Here is a 25,512-nt window from a genome sequence, read left to right as displayed (position 1 = left end):
CCTACTAGTGTGTTAAGACACAGACTTTGGATTTCACTGTACAGGGACTTTAAGGTAAAAACTTGAAGAACTAGGTCAGATGTTAGGTGTAGCCTGTGGAGATCTGACAGAAGCATTTTGTAGCAAATTACTCTATGTTTCTGATCGACGCTAGGTTGGAGTTCACCATCTCTGCAAGGTCTTTTTACCTCTAAGTCCTCCAAAAAATGGGTGTACAAACAACCAGAAATCTAGCAATGATCCAGCAAAGCATGACTACAAGCAGATAAGCAAAGCCGGATTTAAAATAATTTAAAAATGGGTATGCAGATCTTTAATGAGGAGGGGAATTCATTCAACCGTGGTGCCTTACCCCAAGAACACAAACAATTTGAACTGTGGGCAGTGCTGACAAACTGTTCATTAAAAAGAAATGACCAAGGGGACTTTTACAGGAAGGAGTATTAGAGCAGGAATATAATTGGACAGTATGGACCTCTCAGGGATGATATTTCATTAAATTAATTTTGTGGCTCTTCCAGGACCTTCAACAAAGCAACACCAGTGTCCCGAAAACCCTTGGCACTAATTAGAGCCACACTACAGTTGGTTACTCACCATCCTCTTACCACCTTCACAGATATGAGAGGTGAGAGCTGCAGAGAGGTAGCATCTGCTAGGTCCCTGTAAATCTCAAACGCCTGGCCACTGAACTGAGCTTTCTCAAATAACACCATCTGTGGAGAGGAATGAAGGGGCAGGCTCAAGAAAATGCAATATTCCATGCCTGTTCCATCACATTAAATCATGATTCACTGAATGTGGACAGACACTGTACTGTTCCTTCTGTTATTGTCAGAGAAAAGGCTTATTTTTATTTATGTTAAGCTGACAGCATGAACACACTCACGTAGGGCTTTCTGTTTATGCTGTTTGTAAAGCCGAATGTAATATAAAAACTGCATTTGTAGCTTAAAGGGCATCAAATAATGAAGTTTTTGAGCAATGAGTAGAAAGAACACGCTGCTCTGTAGACTCTGTGGTGCTCAGCTTTACAATTTCTTCTGAAAGCCCTTTTCAGATCTGCCCTTTTCATGCAGTGTATTGTATACATGTGTCTGTGTAGTATGTGTGCATCAATGCCAGTCAGTGCATTTATAGACAAGGAACTGACAATGCTGAGCAGCAGGGGAATATCTTTCTTTCTTTGGCTAACTACAATAAAACTTCTATGGTAATAAAGAACCACAAGCTGCATTGGCAGCACTGAACTCCTTGATTGTAATCACATCCAGCTGAACATTTGCACTCAACTGCCTTTTTTTAATACTTTGTTTACCCCCACGAACACCATATGAAAAGCAGATGTTTTTATATAACAGTGAGTGTCTGTCCAGATTCCTTTCTCCAGCTTGTTTTCATTCAGTGTGGGCAAAGATGTGCCTACTATACCTTTCCAGGGCGCTTGTGAAATCCTTTGGGGGTTCTTGTCTGGAATGTAAAAAGACAGAATTATTATAGAAAAACAGACTTCAGAGACCTTTCTGTTTACATCCAGGGACAGAATCAGTCGATGAAGACGACACTGTTTTGATCTATATTCAAGCACTGCACTTGCAGGCAGAGGCAGAAGATTAAAGCATTCATCACTATGGCATACTTACAAAACCTTTGCTTCTGAGCTTAGAAGACACATATATTAGCAAAAGGAAACACAAAAAAGACTAATCTAGACTTCAAGCCATTAAACATATTGATCCCCAGTAGGTAATTAAGGCAAAAAGAAAGATTTGTGGGCAAACATTTTATCTTCTCTTGGCTCACAAATGTGAATATGTGTTTGTTTACTTAGTTATCTTAAACTGAAGCCTGGGTTTTGAGCTGTTAGCCAAACAAAAAAGCAATTCCAAAAATGTATTACAGCTCTCAAGGTAACCCAGTTACCAGGTCAGAGTGAAGGTCAAGCTTAACAGCATCTCTTTTGTCCAGACCTTTTCACCCCTGCTAATACGTCAAGAGACCAACAGTGGTTTTCAGGCCCACTGGAACATCCACAACATGGCCAGGGGCCCATGGCAAACCTGCTTTCCACCCAGACACAACCCCAGGCTGTGCCTACTTGCCACATCCACCCTTTCTCTGCTCTTTGAGTGTAGACTTTGTAATTTCATCAACAGATTATTTTCCCATGCCCCTGGTAATATGCAAGGACATTCAGAGCACGACTGGGATTGTCTCAGTCCTCCTTCCCACCTGATGATGCCCTTAGGTGTCACCTGCCAAATCAATGCCATACTTCAGCCTGAATTTTTTTGCCCAAACAAAAACCAAACAATGAAAAAAAAAGCTTTAGCTACCTAGCTAATGTAGCTAAAGCTAAGATCAAAAAGCAGCTACATAAACTACATAGCAATGTTATCTATGAGGCTTCATTAGATTAAGATATGTTTGCTAAAGCTTATGTTGCTATAGCTAACTTAGCTACAATGGCTTTTGTAGCAACATTGATTACATAACTAGTGTAGCTATGTAGCTAGTGCAGCTAAGTTATCTTAGCAAAAGTGTGCCACGTTCCATGCAACTACTTCTAAAACAGGTCTATACATAATTTAATCCCAAATTAAAAAAGACTGACCTTTTTCTCTGTTTTATTTATGAAATGTTCCTTAGTCTGTAATATTTGCAATTTGGTTATTTTTCTAGGGTGGTCTATCAACTTATGTGTTGTTTGCTGTGTCTTGAGTAGGAGTGATGAGGTTGAAATGACATTTTTAGTATGTTTTACTTCATTTAATATTCTTTGTACTATTTGTATGTAAACTATTTCATGTTCTGTGTTCTGGACCCCAGGAAGAGTAGCTGCAGTCATGTGCCAAGGCTAATGGGGATCCAACACACAATAAAAACAATGAATATAACTTCCAGACTTTTTTTCTGAATAAAGTTAAAATTTTCAAAATAAATCTTAAACTGGATACACGATGTACCAGAAAATGACGGCACTTATGTTCAGACAGGGATGGCGTCTCAGATTTACCATCTGTGAGAGCGGCCATCAAAAATGTATGGTCTGCAGCCAGACTGTCTTTGAATATTCCTTACCAAAATATTCCGTTTGAATAAAAAGGAACAGGCAAAAATGTGAGAATTTCTGAAGCATATGATTAAGAAATACATTTTTCAACCCCTGATTATTACTAAATTAGTGAATTGTACTCTAAGTTTAGCTTGACATGAGAACAAAGGACGCCATCAAAAGGAAAGGACCATCGGGGAAAGTAAGGATAATTCTGTATGGTTACTTTATATGCCTGTCATCTTTTCCACTGGGCATGCATCAGAGATGGCTATAAACAGAACGCTGTCAAAACATCCATTTACAAAATGTCAAAGGCATTATGCCAAGATTTCACACCGAGTTGCACATTACACATTTAAAATAAAGTAGGATAAGTGTTGTTGTCACAAATCTTTTCATGCACATTTACAAGTAAACAAAAGTGAAGAAATAACTCGTCCACAGGGTTTTGCTAAAATACACAAAGCCAAAAACTCCCTCACAGGAGGAATCCAAAGGAAGATTTCTCTTATTTTGATCCTTTTCTATAAATACAGAAGTACTGCTTTTAGCAAAGAAAAAAACATACCTGTCTTTATTCTAAATGGCTAATGTGCATTTGGGCAGCCTGCTGTTAAGCCTCTCCTCTGATACCTACCCCACAGCAGAGGTGACAGGCACGGAAATTAAGAAAATGTAGAAATTATCAGCCTTCTTTCTCATTTTTGTTTTTTTTTTTTGAGCTCATAAGGAGACATCAGTCCTAATATTTACTATATTTCCATAACCAGCTAAAGCTCCTCACAGAAGCTTTAATAAAACAAGATGATTAAAGTTAAATAAAAATGAAAAATGTATTTAAAGTGCTGTAGAACTGAAATAGTCGGTAGCTGCACACATAAACGTGCTGCAGTCATTTTTACCAGACAGCACCCAAATTAAGGGCCTTGCAAGACAAAGGGTCCTCTGTTGTGTGGATGAAAATGCTTCTTTGCAAGTGATATTTGATACCAGAATGTAAATCAGGGATGACAAAAAGTGGAGAATTTTCTGCAGTAGACAGGGCAGCTCTGGGGAAATGAAGGATATAAAACATTTCCTGCTCAACTGGCAGTGCAGAAAATAGTTCTGCACAGTCACACAAGTTTTAGAGAGAAATTGGGTTTCCTGTTCAACTGGCAGAGAAGAAAACAGTCTAGAGCGACGTTAAGCTTTAAATTGCAATACTGAACTTTAAGGTGTAATACTGTGTAGAGTATAAACTTACAATATTGTTTAGCATTCTCTGTGGCTGAGCTAGAGGCTGCTTAAGCTCAGGTAGTGCAGAGTGTGTGGGTGGAGGAATCCCAGGGAAACGTGGAGGCACGGCATCAGAAAGCCCTAAACCTGGTTTTGTAGTCATATCTGCCTCAACAACAGGGGCTGGAGCCTTCATTAGTCCATTTGCCTGGTCCAAAAAAAAAACAAAAAATAAGCAAAGTAATATGTATCACAGTGGCACTGAGGACTTGAAATAGTACAGCACTGAATTTATGAGCATTTCCTGTCAGATTATGTAAGAACTCCGATGGTTGATGCTGTAGGCAGCCTCTATCTTTAAGCTCTGGTTGTGCTTACAAAACAGATTTAATCTACTGTTACAACTTCTTTACATATCATTCATATCATTCTTAGTTGGTGAAAATACGTAAAACTAACCTCTGCTCTGATTTGCTCTTGTCCTTGTTTGTTCTGCTCTGGTTTTGCTTCTCGAGGGAGGTACTTCTCTAAATAGTCTGGCAGCTTGATGTCGTTAAAGGAGGGAAGTGGAGGGGCTGAATCACTGACCACAGCCTCCCCAGCCTGGGCTTCCTCTTTGTTGCTGGGGGCCGGGCTCTGCCTGGCCAGCGTGTCTGTGAGTGGAGCTGCAGCAGTTGGGCTTGGTGGGGGTGGCTGGGATAAAGGTGGGGGGCTCCTCTGGGGCGACTCGCTTGGCGAAACCTCCCCAGAGTTGGCGCCTTCTGCTTGGGCTTGAAATCTCTTTCCTCTGAGGATGGAGGAGCTTAAGCTGCTAAGGACACAGCTCCCCTCCAAGCGAGATTTCCACTTGATCTGGTCGTCTTTCTCTTCCTTTGCATCCTCGTCTTCATTGACCGGGGTCTTCTCCCTGAGGCGAGAATGAGTGTCTAGGCTACTGAGCAGCAGGCTCCTGTCAGCCAAACTTGCTCTAGCCACCTTTGGGCCTGGTTTTTCCTCTAGTTTGGCTAAGGTACTTGGGGATGTATCTATTGTGAACTGCTTCTTTTTCCTTAAGCCAAATTTAAACTCTTCAGGGTCAAACGTCTTCTCAAAGCGGTCCTCCTTGATAGCGGGCATGGCAAACGGTGGCTGAGGTGGCCTGAATGGGTTGTGTTTGCGTGGTGGGAGGGAGAACGGGGCACACAGTTTCTTAATTCTCTCAACAAAATCATCATCATCTAGGTCATCTGGGGTGTCCAGAAGGTTGCTCTCACTTCCAGCCGAGGTCAGTTTAGGTATTGAGACTTTGAGTTTCCGCTTTGGCACGTCCACATCCAGCCAGCTGGAGGGGGCGTCTTGACTTGAGGAATCATCTTTGCTTAGCCCACAAGGGAACTGAAGCTTCTTCACAGGTGAACGCTGGGTTAATTCTTGTACTTGCTTCTTGATCTCTGGTGAAATGGGCGCTTTTGGGGATTGACTCAGCTTCGTATCGAAGGGTTGCTTTGTGACTGTGTTCAGTCTGCCATTAGCAACAGGATCAGTCTTTGGTGTGTGGATTGTTTTCTCAGCTGTCTTCTGTACCACATTAACTGTAGAGTTTGAAACAGTGCTATCCGAGGACATCTGATCCTTTTTTTCTGAGCCCTTGAGTGGTGTAACATCCCTTGTGCTTTCTGTGTTTTTTGATTCCTCGCCCAGTGGGTGTCTCTGGGAATGTTTTGCATCATCCCCTGAGATCTTCTCTTCTGAGGGCACTAATCTGACAGCCAAACTCTTCTCTCTACTGTCTTTCCCCTCTTTCTCACTGCTCACAGATTCAGACACAGGACACTCTTTCTCTACCATGGTGTCAGCCCGTGCAGTAATCAGTGCTGGAGTGTCATTACTGGCTTTTGTAGTCACTTCTTCATCGGCTGTAGCTGCTCTGGTAATAGGCTTTGGGCTGGAGAGTGTAGCATCATTAGGTCCATGTGCACATGAGTCATCCAGTGAATTTTCAAATTTTTCCATGGGTACAGAATTAAGCTTTGTGGTAAGCGCTGGCTCTGTGTCTTTTCCAGAGCTTTCTGTGGAGTTCTTTTGCACATTTGTCTCTGTTTCCCCCTTTGATGGGCCTTTATCACTCTTGCTTATATTTGCAGCTTCACTGGTGTGGGTGACAGTGCCATCGCCAGTTTTTTGAGGATGTGTAGACTTGTTTTGTCCCTCATGTTGTGTTTGAGCAGGGACTTTTGATGTCTTTACTGAGGTTTCCTCTCGTTGCTTGGTTTCTGGTTTCGCTGTGTCTTGGATGAGCTGAGTTTCCTTTTTACTTTGAACATTTCTGCTTTCATCTTTCCTAACAAAGGCCCCATCCTTCCCTGGGAAACCTTGCCTACTACCCAAAACCTCTGGCTTTGTGATGTTTTTATCAGAGTGCTGTGTTTTTTCTTCGTCTTTTGTGTTAATCTGATTTTTTTGTTCACTTTGAACTTTTTCCAAATCTTTCCCCTCAGTTCTACCTACTTTTTTTGTTTTGTTGCTTTCTAATTGTTCTTTTTCCTTGTTAGTCTGTTGTATTTTTTCACTCCTTTCAGTCTCTACTTTGTCATTTTCTTTACCCTCAGCCTGTTTTGCCTTTTCAATCCCTACCTTTTCTAATATTCCCACATCTTTGCTTTCAGTCTGCTTAATTAGCTTTGCGTCCTTGCTTTTGGATTCAGCTTTCTGGTCCGTCTCCTCTCTATTGGATTCCTTTACCTTGCCCTTACTCTTTGGCTCAGATTGTATGGACAGGTCTTTATTTAATTTGCTGTGTTCAACAGGTGGCTCTTTCTTAATGGGTCCTTTTGATGCAGGTGGGGAGGAGGTTAACATTTTCCTGCTGTCCTCGGCCGCCTTTTCCCCCTTCTGGGTGGACAATCCCCCTTCCTTCTCCTCTTTTTTGGGTAAAATAACCAACTCCTTATCAATAGGTGTCTTTGTTTCACTGCTGGAAGCATCAGTATCAGGTTCTTTTTTGCTGACAGATGGTTCAGCAGATCCCTCCTGCCTGATGAGTTTGTCTTTTTCCTCCCTTTTTTTGAAAGAAGAATCCAATTGTTTCTTCTGTTTTTCTGACTCCTTTAAATCATCCTTAAACAGTTTCTGTTTGTCTGATGGCTTTTCTTTGGATGCAGCAGCAGCTTTTGTATCTTCTGGTGTGAGAGTCGTGACCTCCAGCTTGGCTGTAGAGTCTAATTTGTGTTCACTGTTTGGGCTCAGAGGACTGGTTGGCTCCCTACTTTTTCTTCTTTTAGAGCGGGTTCTACCTTTAGACTGTGGGCTGAGGCTAATAGTCAGTTCTGTATCATCGGCTGTTTTCATACTCTGATCCACCGTGTCCTTTGTTTTAGACTCTGTTAGTTGCTCTTTAGTAGTGGAAATCTTTACACCTGCATCAGTTACATCTTGTCCATCTGGTTGTGATGTTATCTCTGTTTTTGCCTCTGTCTGTTTTTGCTCTTTGGCATCCTGTTTACCCTGATTGTCCAGTTCTGGTGACTTTGAGGTGGATTTTTTAGGCATTCTTGTCATTTCAGGCTTCTGAGGCAGCGCTGGCCTTTCCCCTGATTTAGATGCCTCCGCCAAATTCTTCATTCGCTCCTTGATCGTCATTGGCTTCTCCCTCACAGGTGATGCAGAGCTCGACCTAGCCGGACTATAGCGTTCAGCTGATCTCGACCGCTGGTCCAATGATGAAAAGTTTGCTTTCAGCTGCTCTGTGGCTGTCCTCACTGGAGAGACGTCTGTACTCCTTGGAGTTTTAAAGGTCAGCTTGCCGTCCCCGCCTGCTGGGTGCTCAAAGAGGTTGATTTTATCTGCAATCCTGCCGGCGACTGGCTTGGGCTCCTCGTCAATTTTCTTAAGGTTGTGCTGCCTGTGTGAAATCGAAGAGAAATGTCAAACAAACGCCTTATATTTGGAAGGAGTTAAAGCATGAATGCCTCTATTAAACTTGCTTGACTACCTTAGTAAAACCACAAACCAATTAAACTTTGTTTGTGTGTTTTACTAAGTCAATTCAACCTATATCTTTTATCTGAAGTGAACTTTGGGATGCCGATCCCATAAAGAGCTGTACTTTGTGTTATGACTCAAGTCTATTGTTGTGTTGTGGATACACCTGTTGTATTCCACCCACAGCAGTCTGACAGCAATGTCATTTCAGATAAAGCTGACAGGTAGGCTGCAATGTCTTTTAACAGTGGAAGTGCACTAGTTTTAGAGTTTAACTTTTACCTCTAACCATTTTAAAGTTCCTGTCAGCAGGTTTCAGTTCGTAATAAAACAGTCTGAAATTGATACTGGTGCCTTCATAAGAAAAACAGAGGCATTTTAGGCCATTAGCGATAAGAGTGACTAAAAATAAAAAAGGAGGGGTTTTTTTGTATTTCTCAGTCTTTTCTGACAAAAATCTCCACTTTAAATAGTCATATGTGTTGAAATTTGCAGTTGGAAATGTAAAAATTAAAACTTTTTTCTTTGGCATGCTGTATAAATTGATGTCTGTCACCTACCCTGCGGCAGCAGTTACAGGCATTTTTAAAAACAGCCATTAGAAATAGTCCATCTTGTAGCTGATGATCTTGTTTAGTTTCTTTGGTTGTAATGAGGCATCAGTGTTGATCCCAGTCTGTTTGTTAAGCAGTTAGAAAGTCCTCACAGGAGTTTTAAGTGAAAGATAAAATTGAAAGACATCTCTTTCAGCATAGCCTTTGTGTCTGGAAATGTGTTGAGTCATTGTTTCTTTGACTCACAGATCACAAACAACTGTATGTTTTCATTCACATTTAAGCAAAAACTTACCTTGAGTCAGTCTCTGTTTTGGCTTCATCCTTTGCTTCATCTATGGTATTTTTAAGCGTCAACCTGAAATTCTGGGTCTCACTTGCTGCACTTTGCGTGGATTTCAACGGCACGTTTTTAGGAAAGAACTTCACCTCACTGCGGGAAACTTTAAGACTCCTACGTTTGGATTCAGGCGTTTCTGTTTTCCTCTCTACTTTGTAAAGACTGTCATCGTCCTCCATGTCTGCTCCTCCATCCACCGCGCTCGTCATAGTGGCTGCTGTGACGGTGGAGTTTGAGTCCTGGAAGTCATCCAGCTGGGTGACTGCAGTCTTACCTTCCCCACCTTCAGGTGAGGCCTGAGAGGAGGGGTTGTGCTTAGAGGAGGAGGAGGAGTTTACAGACAACTCACCCATGTGAGAGTTTGGACTATTGCCCTGAGGACTGGTCACTGTTTTATCTGATGAAGGGAATCCCTCTGAGGCAGCACTGGGAGGCTTTTTTTCCTGAAGGGGGCTGGTCGCTCCATCTCCCTGAGAGTTTTTCCGGTATCTTCTTTTGGCTGAGTTTTTCCGCCCCATACTTTCGCCTTCCTCTGTTTGTTTTTGATCAGGTTCTGGCTCTAACTGTGAGTCTTTGTGTGATTTTAGTGACACTCCCACAAGGGCACTGTAATAATTCTGTGCCCCATCCGCGGGCGTAACATATGTCCTTTTGTTCTCAGCGCTTCTCGGCAATTCAAAACTCTCTGATGACTTCGCCTTAGGGAGAACTTGTAAGCTTGTCTTGACTTTAGTGACGACCTCCTGTGCAGCGCCGGCGTCGTTGCCACAGTGAATCACGCTGGTCTCCTCCAGGTACACATGGAGCCTCTTGCCTGTCTGTGCCTGTGCTTGTCTCAGGGCTCGGCCAGAGTCCTGTAACACTCCTTGCTCAGAAGGAGAAGAGAGATGTGTCAGATGGCTGGCATTCTTCTCGGGATTCCCGCTCTCTGAAGTACCGTTGCTGCTCTCCTCCCTCTCCTTGCCCTGCCTTGTTCTCTTCTTCCTACACCCCGCAGACTCCTCCTCATTTGGACCTCCTCCTGCTGTCTCAGTGCTGCTCACAGTGGAGCCGTCTCTGTGGGCAGACTGCGTGGCGTCCTCACCTTCACAGAAGAAAATATTTCTGGAGATCTGTTGATTCTCCTCCTGCTCCTGTGGCTCTCCTTTTGCTCTCACAAACTCCTCACTCTGCTCCTCTTCTCCGTCTGACTTAAAAACCTGGTCGCTGGTTGGGGAGGCATTCTCAGAAGGACTTTTCGGACTCTTTCCTCTCCACGGAGAGAACCAGCTCCCAATTCGGCCCAAGACCCCAGTGCTTGGCTGCTCCTCAGGGGTCTCAGACTAAAACAAAGCAGAGAAACACATGAATATCTTTTTACATGTGCAGCGGCAGCTTGTAAACATGCATATTTCACATGAATATGCTCTGACAGTAATTACACGTGGTGGTGCAAATACCATGAAGTGGTAATGAACAGAGGAAGGGAGCAGGCTTGGGATCTAAATGACATTTAAGTAGAGGTTGTTGTTTCTAGGACACATTTTAGTATGGCCATGCATCTCTTTAGCATAGCAAAGACATGCATGAGTACTTATAACCTGTACGCTTACCGTAGAAAATACCATATCATTCAGATTCTTTATGTAGGATGTGAACATGATTTTGGTTTAGAACAAAAACTCCTAAAGAGCATAAAACAAACACAAAATCATTCCACCAACATAAACAAAACAAAAAACGAGCAGAAAGTTGTCATTTAACACAGATATTCTGCTTTAGCAAAGAGAGAGATCTATTTTTATCTTTCTAAATATGATCAAATATTTTGGCAGTAAATTCAAAATCAACTCACCCTTAATTAAAGATAGAAGATTTCCCAGTGGCAAAACCAAAACACTACCCGCTTTGTCCAGCATAAAAACCGCACTTATGCATGCCTAACTGATTAACATGTTGTGTTTAGTCCTCCTCACCCAGTAAAGCATCCACAACTGCACAAGAGCAGCAGACTGTGGGCGCTGAAGAAGTTCTGCCCCTACAGCGGAGCGCACGCAACTCTGTGGTAAAGTGTTGCATTCACATGTCGCTCGTAAACTTCTGACATGAGTGTCACTATACTCAACAAGTGGTTCAGCCACCTGACTGCTGTTACACTGTGCTGGCATGTGTTAGACTGTAATGGACACGTAAACACAGGTTTTACTGACTCGCTCCTATCAAGAATAATGGAGCAGATCCTTCATAAGGCTGAGAGTATTCGGGCTTCTTCTGGTCATGTGCTTTAAAGTGAATTTTCTCTGTTGCCATCAGGACATCTTTTTACTATTGACCTTATCTTTTTACCCTCACAGATCCTTTTTATTGTTAAAGTCTATTAATTGCTTTTGTTTTTATTCTATTTATCAATTTGTCAGCTTAATTTATACCAGCTTTTGTTTTACATCTTGTTTTGTATTTTAGCTCACACAGTGCTTTAAGTGGGAAAAAGAAGTGCCAGTACTCTCCTGAATCACTTGTTAGTGTGTCAACTAATTTAGAAGAATATGAACAGAAATCATTATCTTGGTAATATTTTAGCTGAACTGCAATACCTGATATACTGTATATTTGGATTTTTTTTAATCTAAAAAGAAGTCCCAAAAACAGTAAGTTTCCAAGTCATATTATCATGGATCAAATGTCACACTGTTACTTTTATATACAACCAGCTGATCAGAGTCAACATGGAAATGGAAATTTACATAGAAATTAACAACCTGTTTGAGAGGGAAACTCATAATATTAAACAACAAAGCTCCCTTAATAAAATAGAATAAATAAAATGCTATTTCCCCACTACAGTCAACATTTGAAACTGATTATTTTGTGGTGAATAAGCATATTAGTTGGCTGCTGTTTTGTATTGCAGCATTAGCAATTAAGGATTGTTCCTTAAGTAAGTTTATTAAAACCAACATAATGTAATTTTTTTGAACACACCACAAAACAGTCCCCTCCAAAAGTATTGGAACGATGGGTCCAATTCCTTTATTTTGCTCAACACAGCAGTGTATTTAAATATGGCATGCTTGTCACAAATCCCTGATCGCATTAATGAGATGCACCATGCTTCTTCTACTGGCAGAGTTTTACCTCCCCCACCCCAGCCTCCTCCATTATAGCATAAAGTTTTTGCACCGTCATATTCAGATTCATGCAACTATGGATTAACTGCTTTTAAACATATGTTATTGGGTTTCTAGCCATGCGCTTCCTGAAAAGTTAAAGCATGCTGCTTGTCTAACCAAGGGAGCATCTTTTGAGCCTTTTGCTGTAAACATGTCAAAACACTGAGACCTATGTGTGACTAAATTTTTTATTTAGACTATTAGAATATTTTTTACCTCTTTCCTGGCTTGGTTTTATTTGGGCAGGGCAAATATAGGAGCCCATGGCATCACCAGTCTTGATGGGGAATCAACCCCTAATGCTAAAATGATATAAAATCACAGAGCTGTTCATCTCAGTACAGTCCGTTGTTAGCTGATGTTACTGCCTTCATTGAAAGTTAACAGACAGCTACATGCTGTGTTTTTGTTCATGATAAAGTAAATTTGTCAAATTTATCAGCCACAGTGGCCTACGGGTCATTATAGTATCAGAACTGAGAGATCTGTGCCAGAAAACAGTACATTTAACCCCCAACTCCTGCCTCTTTACTTTGGCACAGAGCTGTGCTCTGACCAGAAGCTTTTTTTTAAATTATTTTACAGGATTGTATGTCTTGTGAGAGGGTGTGGCTTCAGCTCATTCAACTGACACACCCAAACCCTTCTAGAGTATTTATTATTGCCTCATTTCTCATGACTTTGAAGATTGATTTTATCAACCAAGAGACATTTTTCATGACTGAAATTTGGCCCTGTGGTTCATAACACACTAACCTGTCATACAGCAATCCTAAAATAAAGATTTTTTTTTTATCACTTTACAGGGACTTTAATATGAGCATTCTTTACAATGTATGCAATATAAATGTAGTGATATGATAACATAAGGAAAATAATTGCATTAGAATTTTAACATCAAATACAAAACAATGACATGTAGTGGCACCTTAATGATGACACATCACAGCTTGGCACCTTAAATGTCGCTTGGGTGCCAAATATGTGAGATGCTTGTGCGACCGCAGGCTGAGTGAGTCCATAGATGATGTTTTGGTTATCATAATTCTCACACAAAGAGAAATGCAACTTCAAAGACAATGAAAGTGTGCTTTGACAAAAAAAATACTGCACAAATGAAGAGCTCACAAAAGTCAAAAGTCTCAAAATGTTTTCACCGTGTCCAAATTCCATAGGAGAAATAATAAAATTTAAATATTTCCCTTTCTACGACGTATCCTTTTATAAACAGTCATACTGCTGTTTATACGAACTATATTTTGCTACCCAAACCGTTCGGATGTGTTAAGAGCTCAAAACTCCTACACTGATTTCAGCCATTGAAGGCATCAATGGGCCGTCTTCAAACAAACTTTTCCAGGGGAAATGACGCATTCACTGACTCTGTGGGTTTTTCTGCCTGTACAGTTTAGTCTCTGTTTGCAAAGGCGCGTGCCCGTGCTGCAGTTGGCGGGCAGCTCAAGTCAGTGTTTCCATGCTGCTAAATCTGGATATTTAACTCTTTCACTACTTTTGTTTGAGCTATTATACTTGTCTTTTATGATTTAATGTATAAACTATAATTTAAAGTAATGTCGTAGCAACCGTTTTAATTAGGTAACCACAAACCAGTTTTCAGTCTAATTTCAACCACAAACACAGCGCTGTTACCGCAGGTGAGGGAGTGCCACCTTTGCAATTAAAAAAAGTCATTTTGTTGTTGGGTATTACTTTAGACATTTAACGGCCTATCGAGTCCACGGACAAGTCCTAACACGTTACTTAGTTTTCATTACTTCATATTTCCTCAGCCTTACCTTGAAAGGATTGCGTGGCGTGTTTAGGCCTACATATGGAATGAAAAGTCGACATTGATGCAATTTAGCTTCGTAAATTAAAATTGGCAGTGCAACACTGCAGGTCTACTCAATTTTCAGACTTAGGAAAACCAAAACAAACTCCCGCCATGAAGCTTTGCAGTGTCGTCCATGCAGACAGGCCAGTCCTAACAATTGTCCATCGACTACAAAGTCAACAAAAGCATGCTTCGTTTCATGTCTTTGCTAACACCCCCCAGAGACAGAGAGAATCAGGTCTTACCATGATTGCACGGCTTCTTCTGCCTCCCCAGCTGTCACGGGAATAAACGAGTCAAAACCAAAAAAAGCCTTCTTATGAATGGAACCTTTGAGAGCTCCTCCGCCTCTGTGAGGTAAAAACCTGTCCCTCCTCGGTCCCAACAGATCCCCGCACTGCCTTTTTAATATTTAATGCTAGCTAAGAGAAGAAAGTATAAGCTAACTCATGCAGACTACATGGGTGTCACGGAGAGGTGTTGTCGTTTTTTCCCAGGGTAGAGAGGAGGCTGACATGAAGGAGGAATCTGCCCCAGCCAGGTAACACACCCCGAGGCTTGCAACGCTGTGACACAGCAGGCGGCTTTGGCGCTTTGTTTTGCAACTCTGTTTATGTGACAGGTCCACAAACACTCACTGCTGGTGTGCACACAACCTATGGACTGTCTTAATCCAGGTAATGCAGTTTGTTTCTATAGGCTACATGCTGTTTTAAGAGTCTGCAAAAGGTTTCTGCCTGTGGTGGTATTTTCTGATAAGATAAGACACTACACTTTGTCTAATCAGTGTGTAAAGAAAGGTTTGTAACTCTTAGACAACATGAAAATGAAAGAATCAGTAAAGGATGAAGGTTAAAGAATAATTATAAATGTAAAAAGTACACAAAATAGGTAACTTGTAGGGTGTCATCTAACCTCTATATAGTAAATAAAGTTACTTATATGGAAGATGAAATAGCCTTCACAGTAGAATAAAATGAAGTGAGCTTACTTGAATAAGGGGCAATTTACTCAGAAATAACAAATAAACTAAACCTGACTTTTGTGAGTTCAAATAATTTTTTTAATGTGCTGCAGTTGCACCAACTTATTTCTGAGTAATAAATGCTGATGCTTACTTTATTGTTTTAACTGTGCTATACTAGTTTGTAACTTATTATTTTAAGTGTACAACAATATTGTAAAATTAGTTGTTTTAGGTGTTCAAAACTGGGATTCAAATGTAAATTTGAGTTTGCAGTACATAACCCAGATCAACTAGATTGAGAATACAATACCTCTAACCAAGGCCGCCCATAAGGGGGGATAAAGGGGAGAGCTTTTGGGGCTCAAGGCAGTTGTGGGCCCATGGAGGTCAGGAAAATCATAGTCATTGTATACATCTTTATTTCAGACTTCATAGCTAATCCGTGATGCACAGACATCAGTATACCAGAGAATAAAGTAGAAGGAATTGAAAAAACTTTAAGGGAAAAAATAATTAAATTATTGCAGAATAAAGACAAAAATTGGCAAATATGATTTAAAAGTGTCAAAAATTGGCAGGAATAAGTAAAAGGGAAATAAGTGGCAAATTTGGGTGAAAAAGGGTGAAAAAAAAGTCACAAAAATGGGTTTAAAGTGGCAAAATCAGGGCAGCAACAATGGTGAAAAGCAGTTAAAAAGTGGCAGAAATGGATTGAAAGTGGCACAAACTTGTGGATATAGGTGGTGAACAGTGGTTTAAGAGTAGCAAAAATTGGTCTAAAGTAGCAAAAATAGGTGAAAATGGATAAGCTGAAACTTTGGGTTAAGAAAAGGAATAAGTGGCAAATTTGGGCAGAAAAAAAATGTGAAAAGCAATTAAAAAGGGAAAAATGGGTTTAAAAGTGGCAAAATTGGCTTGAACTGCTAAAAATGGGTTTGAAGTGGCAAAAAATGAGCAGTAACAATGGTGAAAAGCGCATCAAAATTGGCAAGAATGGGTGAAAATGCAAGATCAAAGCAAATTTCTCCTGAAACTTCCAATAAAACTCTTCAAAAGATACAAACATATCCCTAAATTACCATGGAAATACTTGAAAAATCCCAGACCAATTCCCGTAAAATATCCAAACAACTTCCCCAAATTCCTGTGAAAAAAAAACATCCTTACAGTATGTTTCTTTAAGTACTTCACAAATTTTTAAGTGATGTTTTATGATAAGGCCTAATTATTCAAAAAATGTATCCAAACCTTTCATGTGAATTCTTTAAAATTTTCAGGCAAATTACCCCCAAATTTCTTATCAAATTCCCCAAAATTTAAAAATGTATTCCCATGAATGTTATTGAAATTATGGAAAATCCCCCCCAAATATCCAAACAAATTCCTTTCCATGAAAAATTCTTCAAAATTTCAAAGGACACCCCCCCCCATCCTAATCAAATTCCCCAGAAATTGCAAATAAATTTCCCAAATATCCATGAAAACACCTAAAAAATTCAAAGCAAATTCCCCCCTATAAATCAAATAAAATCCCCCAAATTTAGATATTAATTTTCCAAATTTATCTTAGAACTTCCAATTAACTTCCCCAAACACAATAAAAAGTTCACATGAAAATGCAAATTCAAAGTAAATAACTTCTAATGAAACTCTCCAAAAGATACAAATATACCTCAAAAGTTTCACTGGAAATACTTGAAAATGTCCAGTCAAATCCCCCAAAATATCAAAACAAATTACCTTAAATTCTTTGAAACAGGACAAATATCTCTAAAATTCTTAAAGCAGAAATGATTAATGTGTTGTAGAAAATCTAAAATGTAAATTCCTCATATGTGCATGCAGGGTCTAAGGAGGTTAAGATAAAGGCACTTGGATTTAAAAAAAAATCATGTATTATAAAGGTTACCATTCTTGAGTTGTAAATATTGCATTATGATTTAAAAAAATAAAATAAAATGGGGGCACCGCTTGTATATGATAATTAAAGGCACTTGGTTTTGGTTAAAGTAATAGATTTATACTGTTCTTATGGCGCTCAGATTTTTAAAAAGAACAAGAAATAGGGCATCTGCTCTACACAGAGCAGCCTTTGGATTGGAAAAATATTGAATAAAACGGTCGCTTGTTGCACAAGTGAGAAGGTATTGCATGAAATTAGAGGTATCAGAGTTAACACCAAGGGGAAGGGAGAGGGAGGAGTAGTCTTGTGCATTTTCTAACTCCCATTACTCTGTAATTTATTCAGATTGTTCTGCTGACCTTTTATAATCCCATGCTAACCTTTCCTGCCCAACAACCCACTTTAACTGATGTTAGGAATTCATACACTGTAAAACCTGCCATGCACACTCAACAACAGTCTAAATGCTGAACACGCTGATGTGGATTGCATCCTCAAACACATGCTCTCTGTCTCTCATGACTTATTAATGCCTGGCAGAAACTGAAACCTGTCTCATTCTCGGGCCTATAAAACATTTACACCTTGCCTCGGTTTCCTCTTAGCAGAGTGCATTGGAATAGAACAATCTGATGATCATTTACACCCTCGAATCCCCAGTGATAGACAGTATATTAGAGAAAGAAAATTGCTTGGCTTTTTAGAATTCATGAATTACAAGAACAAGTGTTTCTGTGTATAACTGTTTAGACCTAACGTGAAAATTACACCACTTAGAATAATTAGCTAGTCTAGTTTTTCTGGTTTGGTGATGAGTGAGCAAACAGTTAGTGTAAAAAAAGGCAAACACATAAAAAAGCACAGAGAATACACAATTTTAACATTCTCTGACTCCATTTATTGACCTGGATTCAAAGCTTTGCTTTAGAGCTTGTTATACATTGACAATGCAAATATCTGACCGATGAGTCACACAGACTGAGCAACGTTTACTGACTACAGTGATAGCAGGCAGCACAGCCACATGTGAAAGCTTTTCTTTTTTTGCATCACTAGTTTAATAATACTGTATGTGCCTGCACAGTGTGTTTTCAGCACTGCTCTCTTGCTCTCACTGTGTCTGTGTTCATACAGTTTCAAACATGCTCACCTGGCAGCTGCTTAGTCATACAGGCTGTCTTTTGTTACACTATGCAGGGACACTGCAGTAAGGCGTAAACAACTGGCTTTTTTTATTTTTGAGGGGAGAAGAGTTAGTCACTCTCTGTATCCACCCAGTGTGTGTTTGCCTGGCATGAGGCTTTAAAGTGCACGCTGTCGAGGCCAAATTTACAATCCTCTGAAGTCAGATAAAAGAGTTTGATACTGCCATAGAAAGGCCTCTGAGTGCAGTTTTCATCATGAATAAAATATCTGAAGATTTGTCTTCTAACAAGCCTAAACCTTTTTTGAGTGAGTCTTTCTTTTTTGTCAGTTTTAGCACCCTCTGTGGAGGCGGTACCTTCTACTTGTTGGTTTTGGTAAATAGTAAATGGATGGACCTGAGCAGGTATGGGTCATTTTGATTAATCTCACTACTCAAGTGCTTTTTGCACTGCAGGTCACACTGACCCATTCACACAATAATGGAGAAGTCTTCTGTGTAAAGTGGCCATCAGTGTTTACTCATCCCATTCATATCCACCTGAGACCTGAGCTTTTGTTTGGAATGCATTTTTTGTTTATCCCACTAACTTGTGCTAAGTGAAAGTTCTGAATTTCTTGGAAATGTTCCTTTCTAAAAATCCTCACACATTCCCTAAATTTTCTAAGAAATTGCCAAAGATTTTAGTGAATATTCCTTAATTTTTTTTTAAATATACCATATATATTCCTGAAAACTTTAAGGTAAATAACCCCAAATTTTAAAGCAAATTTTAAATAAAATTCCCCCAAAATTGACAAATAAATTAAACAAATTTCATGAAAATGATGAATACCCAAACAAATTCCTTGAAATTTCTATGAAAGTTCTTGAAAATTTTTAAGGACATTCCCACCCTAATTCCCAAACAAATCCCACTAAATTTGCATACAAATTTTCCCCAAATCATTTTAAATGTCTAAGCAAGTTCCCCCTAAAAATTCAAATCATTTCCCCTAAATTACTAATTCATTTTCCAAATTTCCATGAGAGTGCCTAAATACTTCCAAATCCCAACAAACTAAACCAATATCAAACTTCCAAACTAATTTTACAATATCCCATGAAAATGCCTCAAAATTTAAAAGCAAATTTTCCAAAAATGTCCAATAAAACTGTACAAACATATCCCCAAATCTTCCATAAGAGTACTTGAAATTCCCAAAAATATCGAAAACAAGTTCTTGAATATTTCCATGGAATTTCTTAAAAATTTCAGAGGACATTCCCACTCCCCCCCCCCCAAAAAAATTCCCAGAGATTAACATATACATTTCCTCAATAACCTTCAAAATTCCCCAAAAATTTCAAAGCAAAATCCCCGTAAACATCATTTCAAATTCTCAAAGGTTACTTATAAATTCCCTAAATGTTCATGAAAATGCCTAAAAATATCCAAACAAATGCCAAACCAATACCAAATCAATTTTCAAAGATTCCCATGAAAATGCCCAAAGGTTTCAAAGCACATTTCCCTCGAAACTTCTATGAAACTGTACAAAATATACAGACATACCCCTAACACTTCATTGTAAGTACTAGAAATTTCCAAGCAAATTCCGTAAAAATATCAACAAATTCTCCCTGAAATTTCCCTAAAAATACTTGAAAACTTCATTGCAATCCGTCCAAACATTTTTATCTAAAACAATCTTTAAAAAAACTGACTATGTTGTAGAGAAGCTAAAATGTGAGGTAATCATGTGTGCATGGAGGGTCTCAGGAGGATATGCATTCAGACACCACTGACACAGCAGAAGCAATTCAGGGTTAAATGTCTTGCCCAAGGACAGACTGACGTATGATTTTAGGAGCTGGGGACTGAACCCCGGACCTACTGGTTGAGAGATGACTGGCTCTACCACTGGTCCACAGCTGCCTCATGTGTGTAAGTAGTGCTTTTAATCTAATCATAAAAGAAATCTCATACTGTGTTTACTTTAGTAGTGGAATGTTTCAAGTGTTGAATATCTTTGCTATTGAAAATGTAAAGAATTGGCTTTTTCTAGTATGCAGTTGGTCACTTCATCTGTCACCTGTGGGTTAGGCATTTAATTTAACTATAAAGTCATAATCAGTGTCTATGCTGATGACCTTTCTGCTTCTGTAGCTCTTGAAGAAGCATCGAGTAAATTCAGTCTGCTTCATATCAATTTAACACCAAACGGGGTCTTTGATTTAGGTCATAAATGTAAAACTTTGTCTCTTATAGCTGCCTCTATTAGAAAAGGGTTTGTTTGAGTGACTGTTGCTTTAATCTGAATGCAGATAAAATGGCTTGACGCTGTGAATGCGACCACTAATTGCGCCTTTTAGTGAGTCATACCTCAGTGATGCTTAGTAAAAATGGCTACATGCCGGGCTTAATAATACATTTCCAAGTGTAATCAGAAAGCATTAAGATTTTTTAGTGTAATGATCCAAGGAAACATGGACAGGGTCATTTGTGATGTGGGTGACCCAAATGAGTTACTGATTTATACATGTGTGGCTGCAGACACCCACATGTACAAATGTATCTACCATTTCCCTCTGATAATTATGGAGAGCTTAAGTAACATGCATCAATACATTTTATTTATTTCATTTCGCATAATAATGAGTGGTTTATGTTGGTTTCCATGGCATGTTTAAATTGGACACTCAGAGAAGAAAAAAACACATAAACATAGAAACAGGCTTAACCTACCCTCATTAGTGTGGCACAGCGAAGCATGGTTTATTATGCTGGGGTCTGTCACAGTGACTAGCATAATGTTTTGTTTTCTCAAGTGCTGGAAAATCATCCTGTTATCACTGGGTTTGTTTTATCGCAACATGAAAAGACACACAAGTCATGAGTTCAAGAAAACAACAGAGGAGTACTTGTTATCACAGGAAAATTGAGTCAATCAAATGTATTAATGCATGTACACTTGGGGCCAATGCAGACTGTCATATCTACTTTACCAAGATGTTCTGAAAGCCTGCAAGGTCAAACTACTACAATCAAAGTAAATGTATCATTACCATAGCTACGACTCTTCATGTTTCATATTTCACTTCCACTTTTCACACCTGTCTTGTAGCAGTATTTATTGTAACTAGAATGAGAACGGTGAGAGTGAGTTCCTAGCCACAGTTGCATTCTGTTTCCTTTTTAAAAGCAAAAACATTGAAAACAAGAGGAACCAGTCTTTGAGTACTTCATGTTCACAGATCGATGACATACCTTATGATCTAACCAGCTATTGATGACATGGCAAACTGAATTGCAGACAAAGTTGTCAGTTGGCCTTATTCAAGCTGCTACGGCTTAGTTCACAGTGCTGCAATTGTTCTAAAGACAGCCTTGGTGTGTCACGAATCTTTGCTCTGAGCTGGTTTCACTTTGATGGCAGCACTAGGAGCCCATGATTAATCTTCCCAAGAGAAAAAAAAGTGTATCCTATCATATGATATTGTATTGGTTTTTATAATATTGTATTGTATGGAGACATACCATATCGTATCCTATAATGTACCGAATCATATCCTGTTGTATGCGAGTGTATCATATCGTATTGTATTATATTGTTATATCGTATCGTATCATTTCACACTGTATTGTATTGTATTGCTTTGTATCATATTGTATTGTATATATCAGATCATGTTGTATCATATCACACCATGTTGTATGGCATTTAATCGTATCATATCGGATTGTGTCCTGTCATTTTGTAGTGTAACATGTATTGTATAGCATAAAATGGAGGTACGCCTAGGTGTATTGTGGAAATTGGACAACTGTACCTTAATACTACAATTACACAAAAACTAAAGATACTGTAACATATAAAAGAGGCTTTTTTGCATGAATATGAATGTGGTGTGCCTTGGGTTTAGGCTTGATCTTACATGTGCCTTAGGAAAAAATGTTTGAAAGCCACTATATCATATGCTGTGCTGTATCATCTTTCATCATACTTTATCATGTCATACCATGTAGTATCATTTCATATCGTGTCGTATTCGTATTGCATTGTATTGCCTTGTATCGTATGGTGCCATCCCATATCGTATCCTATGCTGTACTGTATCATATCCTGTTGTACCCTCAGATATTGTATTGTGTCATGTTGTAATATATTGTTTTGAATCATGTCATATTGTATTGTATGTTATTGTATCAAATGTTATTGTGTGGTGCAGTATCATTTCATGTCCTATCATATCCTCTTGTTTTGTGCCATACCATACTGTGCGCTGTCATATGGTATGATATGGTATTTTGTCATGTTGCATTTTATCATATAGTATCAAATCATATTGTATGGTATACTATTGTTTCCAACCATATCATATCATATCATCGTGTGGTGCAGTATTGCACTGTTCAGTATCGTATTGTTTCATGTGGTGTCATATCCAGTTGTACTGTATTTTGATGTATTGTTTCTATCAAATTGTATGTTGCCGTGTCCTGCCCCTACCATGCCATATGGTATGTTGTGATATGGTATGGTATGATGGTTTTTTATCATATCCTAATGTCATATCATGGTGTCATGTGGTATCAGTTGTAATTGGGTTTTTACTATAACATCAAAGAATCATACATTTGTCAGTTACTCCTCTATGTAGAAGCCTGTTGATTTTAAAAATAACAAAACAGAGTTGTAACATTTATGTCTTCATGCTTTATTATCTACAGTCTCAAAAAAGACTCTTGAAATCTGTTGTAACAAAGCTCAACAATTTAAAATGAAAGTAAGTCTGACATACAGTATGAGATTTCAGAAGGTTGCCTACGCTGCTCTACACCCTCTCTTAGAAATGTCCCTTTACATTGATGGTGACATGAGGAAATTGAAAAGCTAATGTTTGAGATTTCGTTGCACTTTTCCTGCAAATAATGCAAACGAGACCTGAAGACTATATGAGATGAGTTTGTGTTCATTTTTTCAAATCTCCTCATTGACATCCACCTGACACTTCAGTTGTTTCAGTGACCCAGATGAATATGATTTTACACTTTAATAGCTGCGTCTGGAAAACTGGTGCTTGACTTTGAATATCAATGTTCGAGTTTGCCTTCGTTGTGTAAGTGGTAATTGAAAAGATGAAAAGAACTGATGATGAGGCATTCATCTTCATTCTTTGTCTTTGAAACACTCATAGAAGCTGTGAAGTATTGTATCACATTGCCTTTGCTCTTATTTTAACATACACTCAAATCCATCACAAGAGGGTGTCCTTCTTGTTCCCCTACAACTAAACCTATGAATACCACTAGGCTGGCATTGTTTTTCCAACACCCACTTGATCTCAGTATAATCAGCTTTAACAAAAAGCCTGTTTTTCTTTCTCTCTGCCTTTAATTGGCTTACCCACTGCTCCTCATTTGTTGAGGTGTCATTGCAACTCACAAACTGTCAACCACGTTGCCTGCTGAGACCGCCCAGGGGCATTTAGGAGAAAGAGCAAATGGCAAACTTGTATTTACCCCACTGCCCCACCCGCTGGTTGTAGATACTTACTGCACCCTTTGAAGTCTCAGTTAAGAGCAGGTCCTGCAGGTTTGCTCTGAATATAGAAAACCCTAACCCTTTACTGGCTGTCTGGTGTCCTCAGTACATTCTCTGTGATTGATTACATCCCTCAGAAATGTATGATGACTCTCTTTGCACTCGTGCTCTTATTTTCCAAGAGCTTAGACAATATCCTCCATTGAATTACCTTATGTAGATGACTATTTCATTACCAGCTGTCACTCTTGTTAAAGGCTGGCTGTAAACCTTAGGCTTTAGTTATCATCTAATCATTAACCCTTTGACATAGCTTACATGTATGTTCATTGCTGTTAATTGGCAGTGAGCGGGTTATTTTCAGCTGTTGTCTTCACAGACAATCTGACTCTAGAGTCAGCAATGTAACAAACAATGCATTGAAAATGCTTTCAGCTGCTAGCAGCAATATTTTAGTTTGTTTGGATGTTACACTCAGATTGATAAGATGAACCTTGAATCTCCATGGTGCAACCTGGCAGTGCCACAAACTAAGTTATAATTTGACTTGATTTAATGTGACATTTAGTGTGGACTTTACACCATAACTTTACACATACAGTGGCTTTTAAAGGTATTCACCCCCTTGGATATTTTACCCTTTAATAGGTTGTATAAATCAATCATGGTCAGTATATATATATATATAATAAGTGACAGCATTAATATTAACCAGTATTAAGTATTTGCACCTTTTGCTTCAATCACAGCGCTGAGTCTGTGTAGATAGATCTTCATTAGGCTTGCACATCTTGACACTGCATTATTCCATTCTTCTTTGTAAAACTGCTCTAGCTCTGTCAGGTTGTATGGGGATAAGGTGTGAACAGCCCTTTTCAAGTCCAGCCACAATTTCTCTATTGGATTGAGGTCTGGGGTTTGACTTGGCTGCTCCAGAACATACACCTTGTTGTCTCTAAACCATTTCTGTGGAGCTTTTGTTGTATAATTCAAGTCATTGTCTTGATGGAAAATAAATCTTCTCCCAAGCTGTAGTTCTCTTGCAGACAGAATAAGATTGTCATCAAGGGTTTTCTTAAAATTTGCAACATTCATTTTAGCAACTACCTTTACAAGCCTTCCAGGCTGGCTGCTGAGAAGCATCCCCACAGCATGATGCTGCCACCAATGTGCTTCATGGTGGGGATGGTGTGTTTGTGGGGATGTGCAGTGTTTGATGTCTGCCAAGCATCTCATCTGATGGTCAAAAAACATCCCTTTGGTCTCATCAGACCAAAGAATTTTCTTCCACTTGACCATGGATTCTTTCACATGCCTTTTGGCAAACTCTAGTCCAGATTTAATCTGAGTTTTCATTAAAAGTGGCTTACTCCTTCCCACTCCCCCATAAAGCTTTGCCTGGTGATGAACCTGGGCAACAGTTGTTGTATGCAGAGTTTCTCCCATCTCAGCTGCTGAAGCTTGTAACTCCTCAGAGAAGTCAATGGTGTCTTGGTGGACTCTCTCACTAGTCTGATTCTTGCATGATCACTCAGATCGTGAGGACAGCCTGATCGAGTTGCACAGGCCCCATATTCCTTCCATTTCTTGATGATGGATTCAGCTGAACTCTGGGGGATGTTCAGTGCCTTGGAAATTTTTTTGTATCCATCCCCTGACTTCTACTTTTCAGTAACCTTTTCTCTGAGTTGCTTGGGATGTTCTTTTGTCTTCTTTGTGTAATGGTAGCCAGGAATACTAATTAATCAGTGACTGCACCTTCCTGACACAGGTGTCTTCATACTACAGTCACTTGAAACACATTCACTGCTCTCAGGTGATCTCCATTTCACTAACCGGGAGACTACTAGTAATGGC

The 25,512-nt window shown here is 39.3% G+C and overlaps 1 protein-coding gene across 2 annotated transcripts in view; it reads right to left on the bottom strand.

The window, feature by feature from the left end:
- Positions 1 to 14,485, bottom strand: part of LOC121521202 (beta/gamma crystallin domain-containing protein 1-like) — a 56,474-nt gene extending 41,989 nt beyond the window's left edge. The window contains exons 1-7 of one of the 2 annotated variants that reach the window (XM_041804976.1): positions 10,965 to 11,100; positions 10,723 to 10,794; positions 9,086 to 10,452; positions 4,736 to 8,156; positions 4,305 to 4,484; positions 1,432 to 1,470; positions 598 to 716 (exon numbers count right to left, since the gene is read on the bottom strand). In XM_041804976.1, coding sequence (XP_041660910.1) covers positions 598 to 716; positions 1,432 to 1,470; positions 4,305 to 4,484; positions 4,736 to 8,156; positions 9,086 to 10,452; positions 10,723 to 10,770 — 5,174 coding nt within the window. In that variant the 5' untranslated portion in view covers positions 10,771 to 10,794; positions 10,965 to 11,100. Of the gene's footprint in view, positions 1 to 597; positions 717 to 1,431; positions 1,471 to 4,304; positions 4,485 to 4,735; positions 8,157 to 9,085; positions 10,453 to 10,722; positions 10,795 to 10,964; positions 11,101 to 14,358 lie in introns of those variants that run through there. The other variant, XM_041804977.1, reaches the window with a different exon arrangement.
- Between the last annotated feature and the right edge of the window lie 11,027 nt (positions 14,486 to 25,512).

This window comes from Cheilinus undulatus, linkage group 14 (genome assembly GCF_018320785.1).
Source record: "Cheilinus undulatus linkage group 14, ASM1832078v1, whole genome shotgun sequence".
NCBI lineage: Eukaryota > Metazoa > Chordata > Actinopteri > Labriformes > Labridae > Cheilinus > Cheilinus undulatus.
Note: the sequence above shows the minus strand (reverse complement) of the source record. Positions and strands in the feature narration are given on the sequence as shown.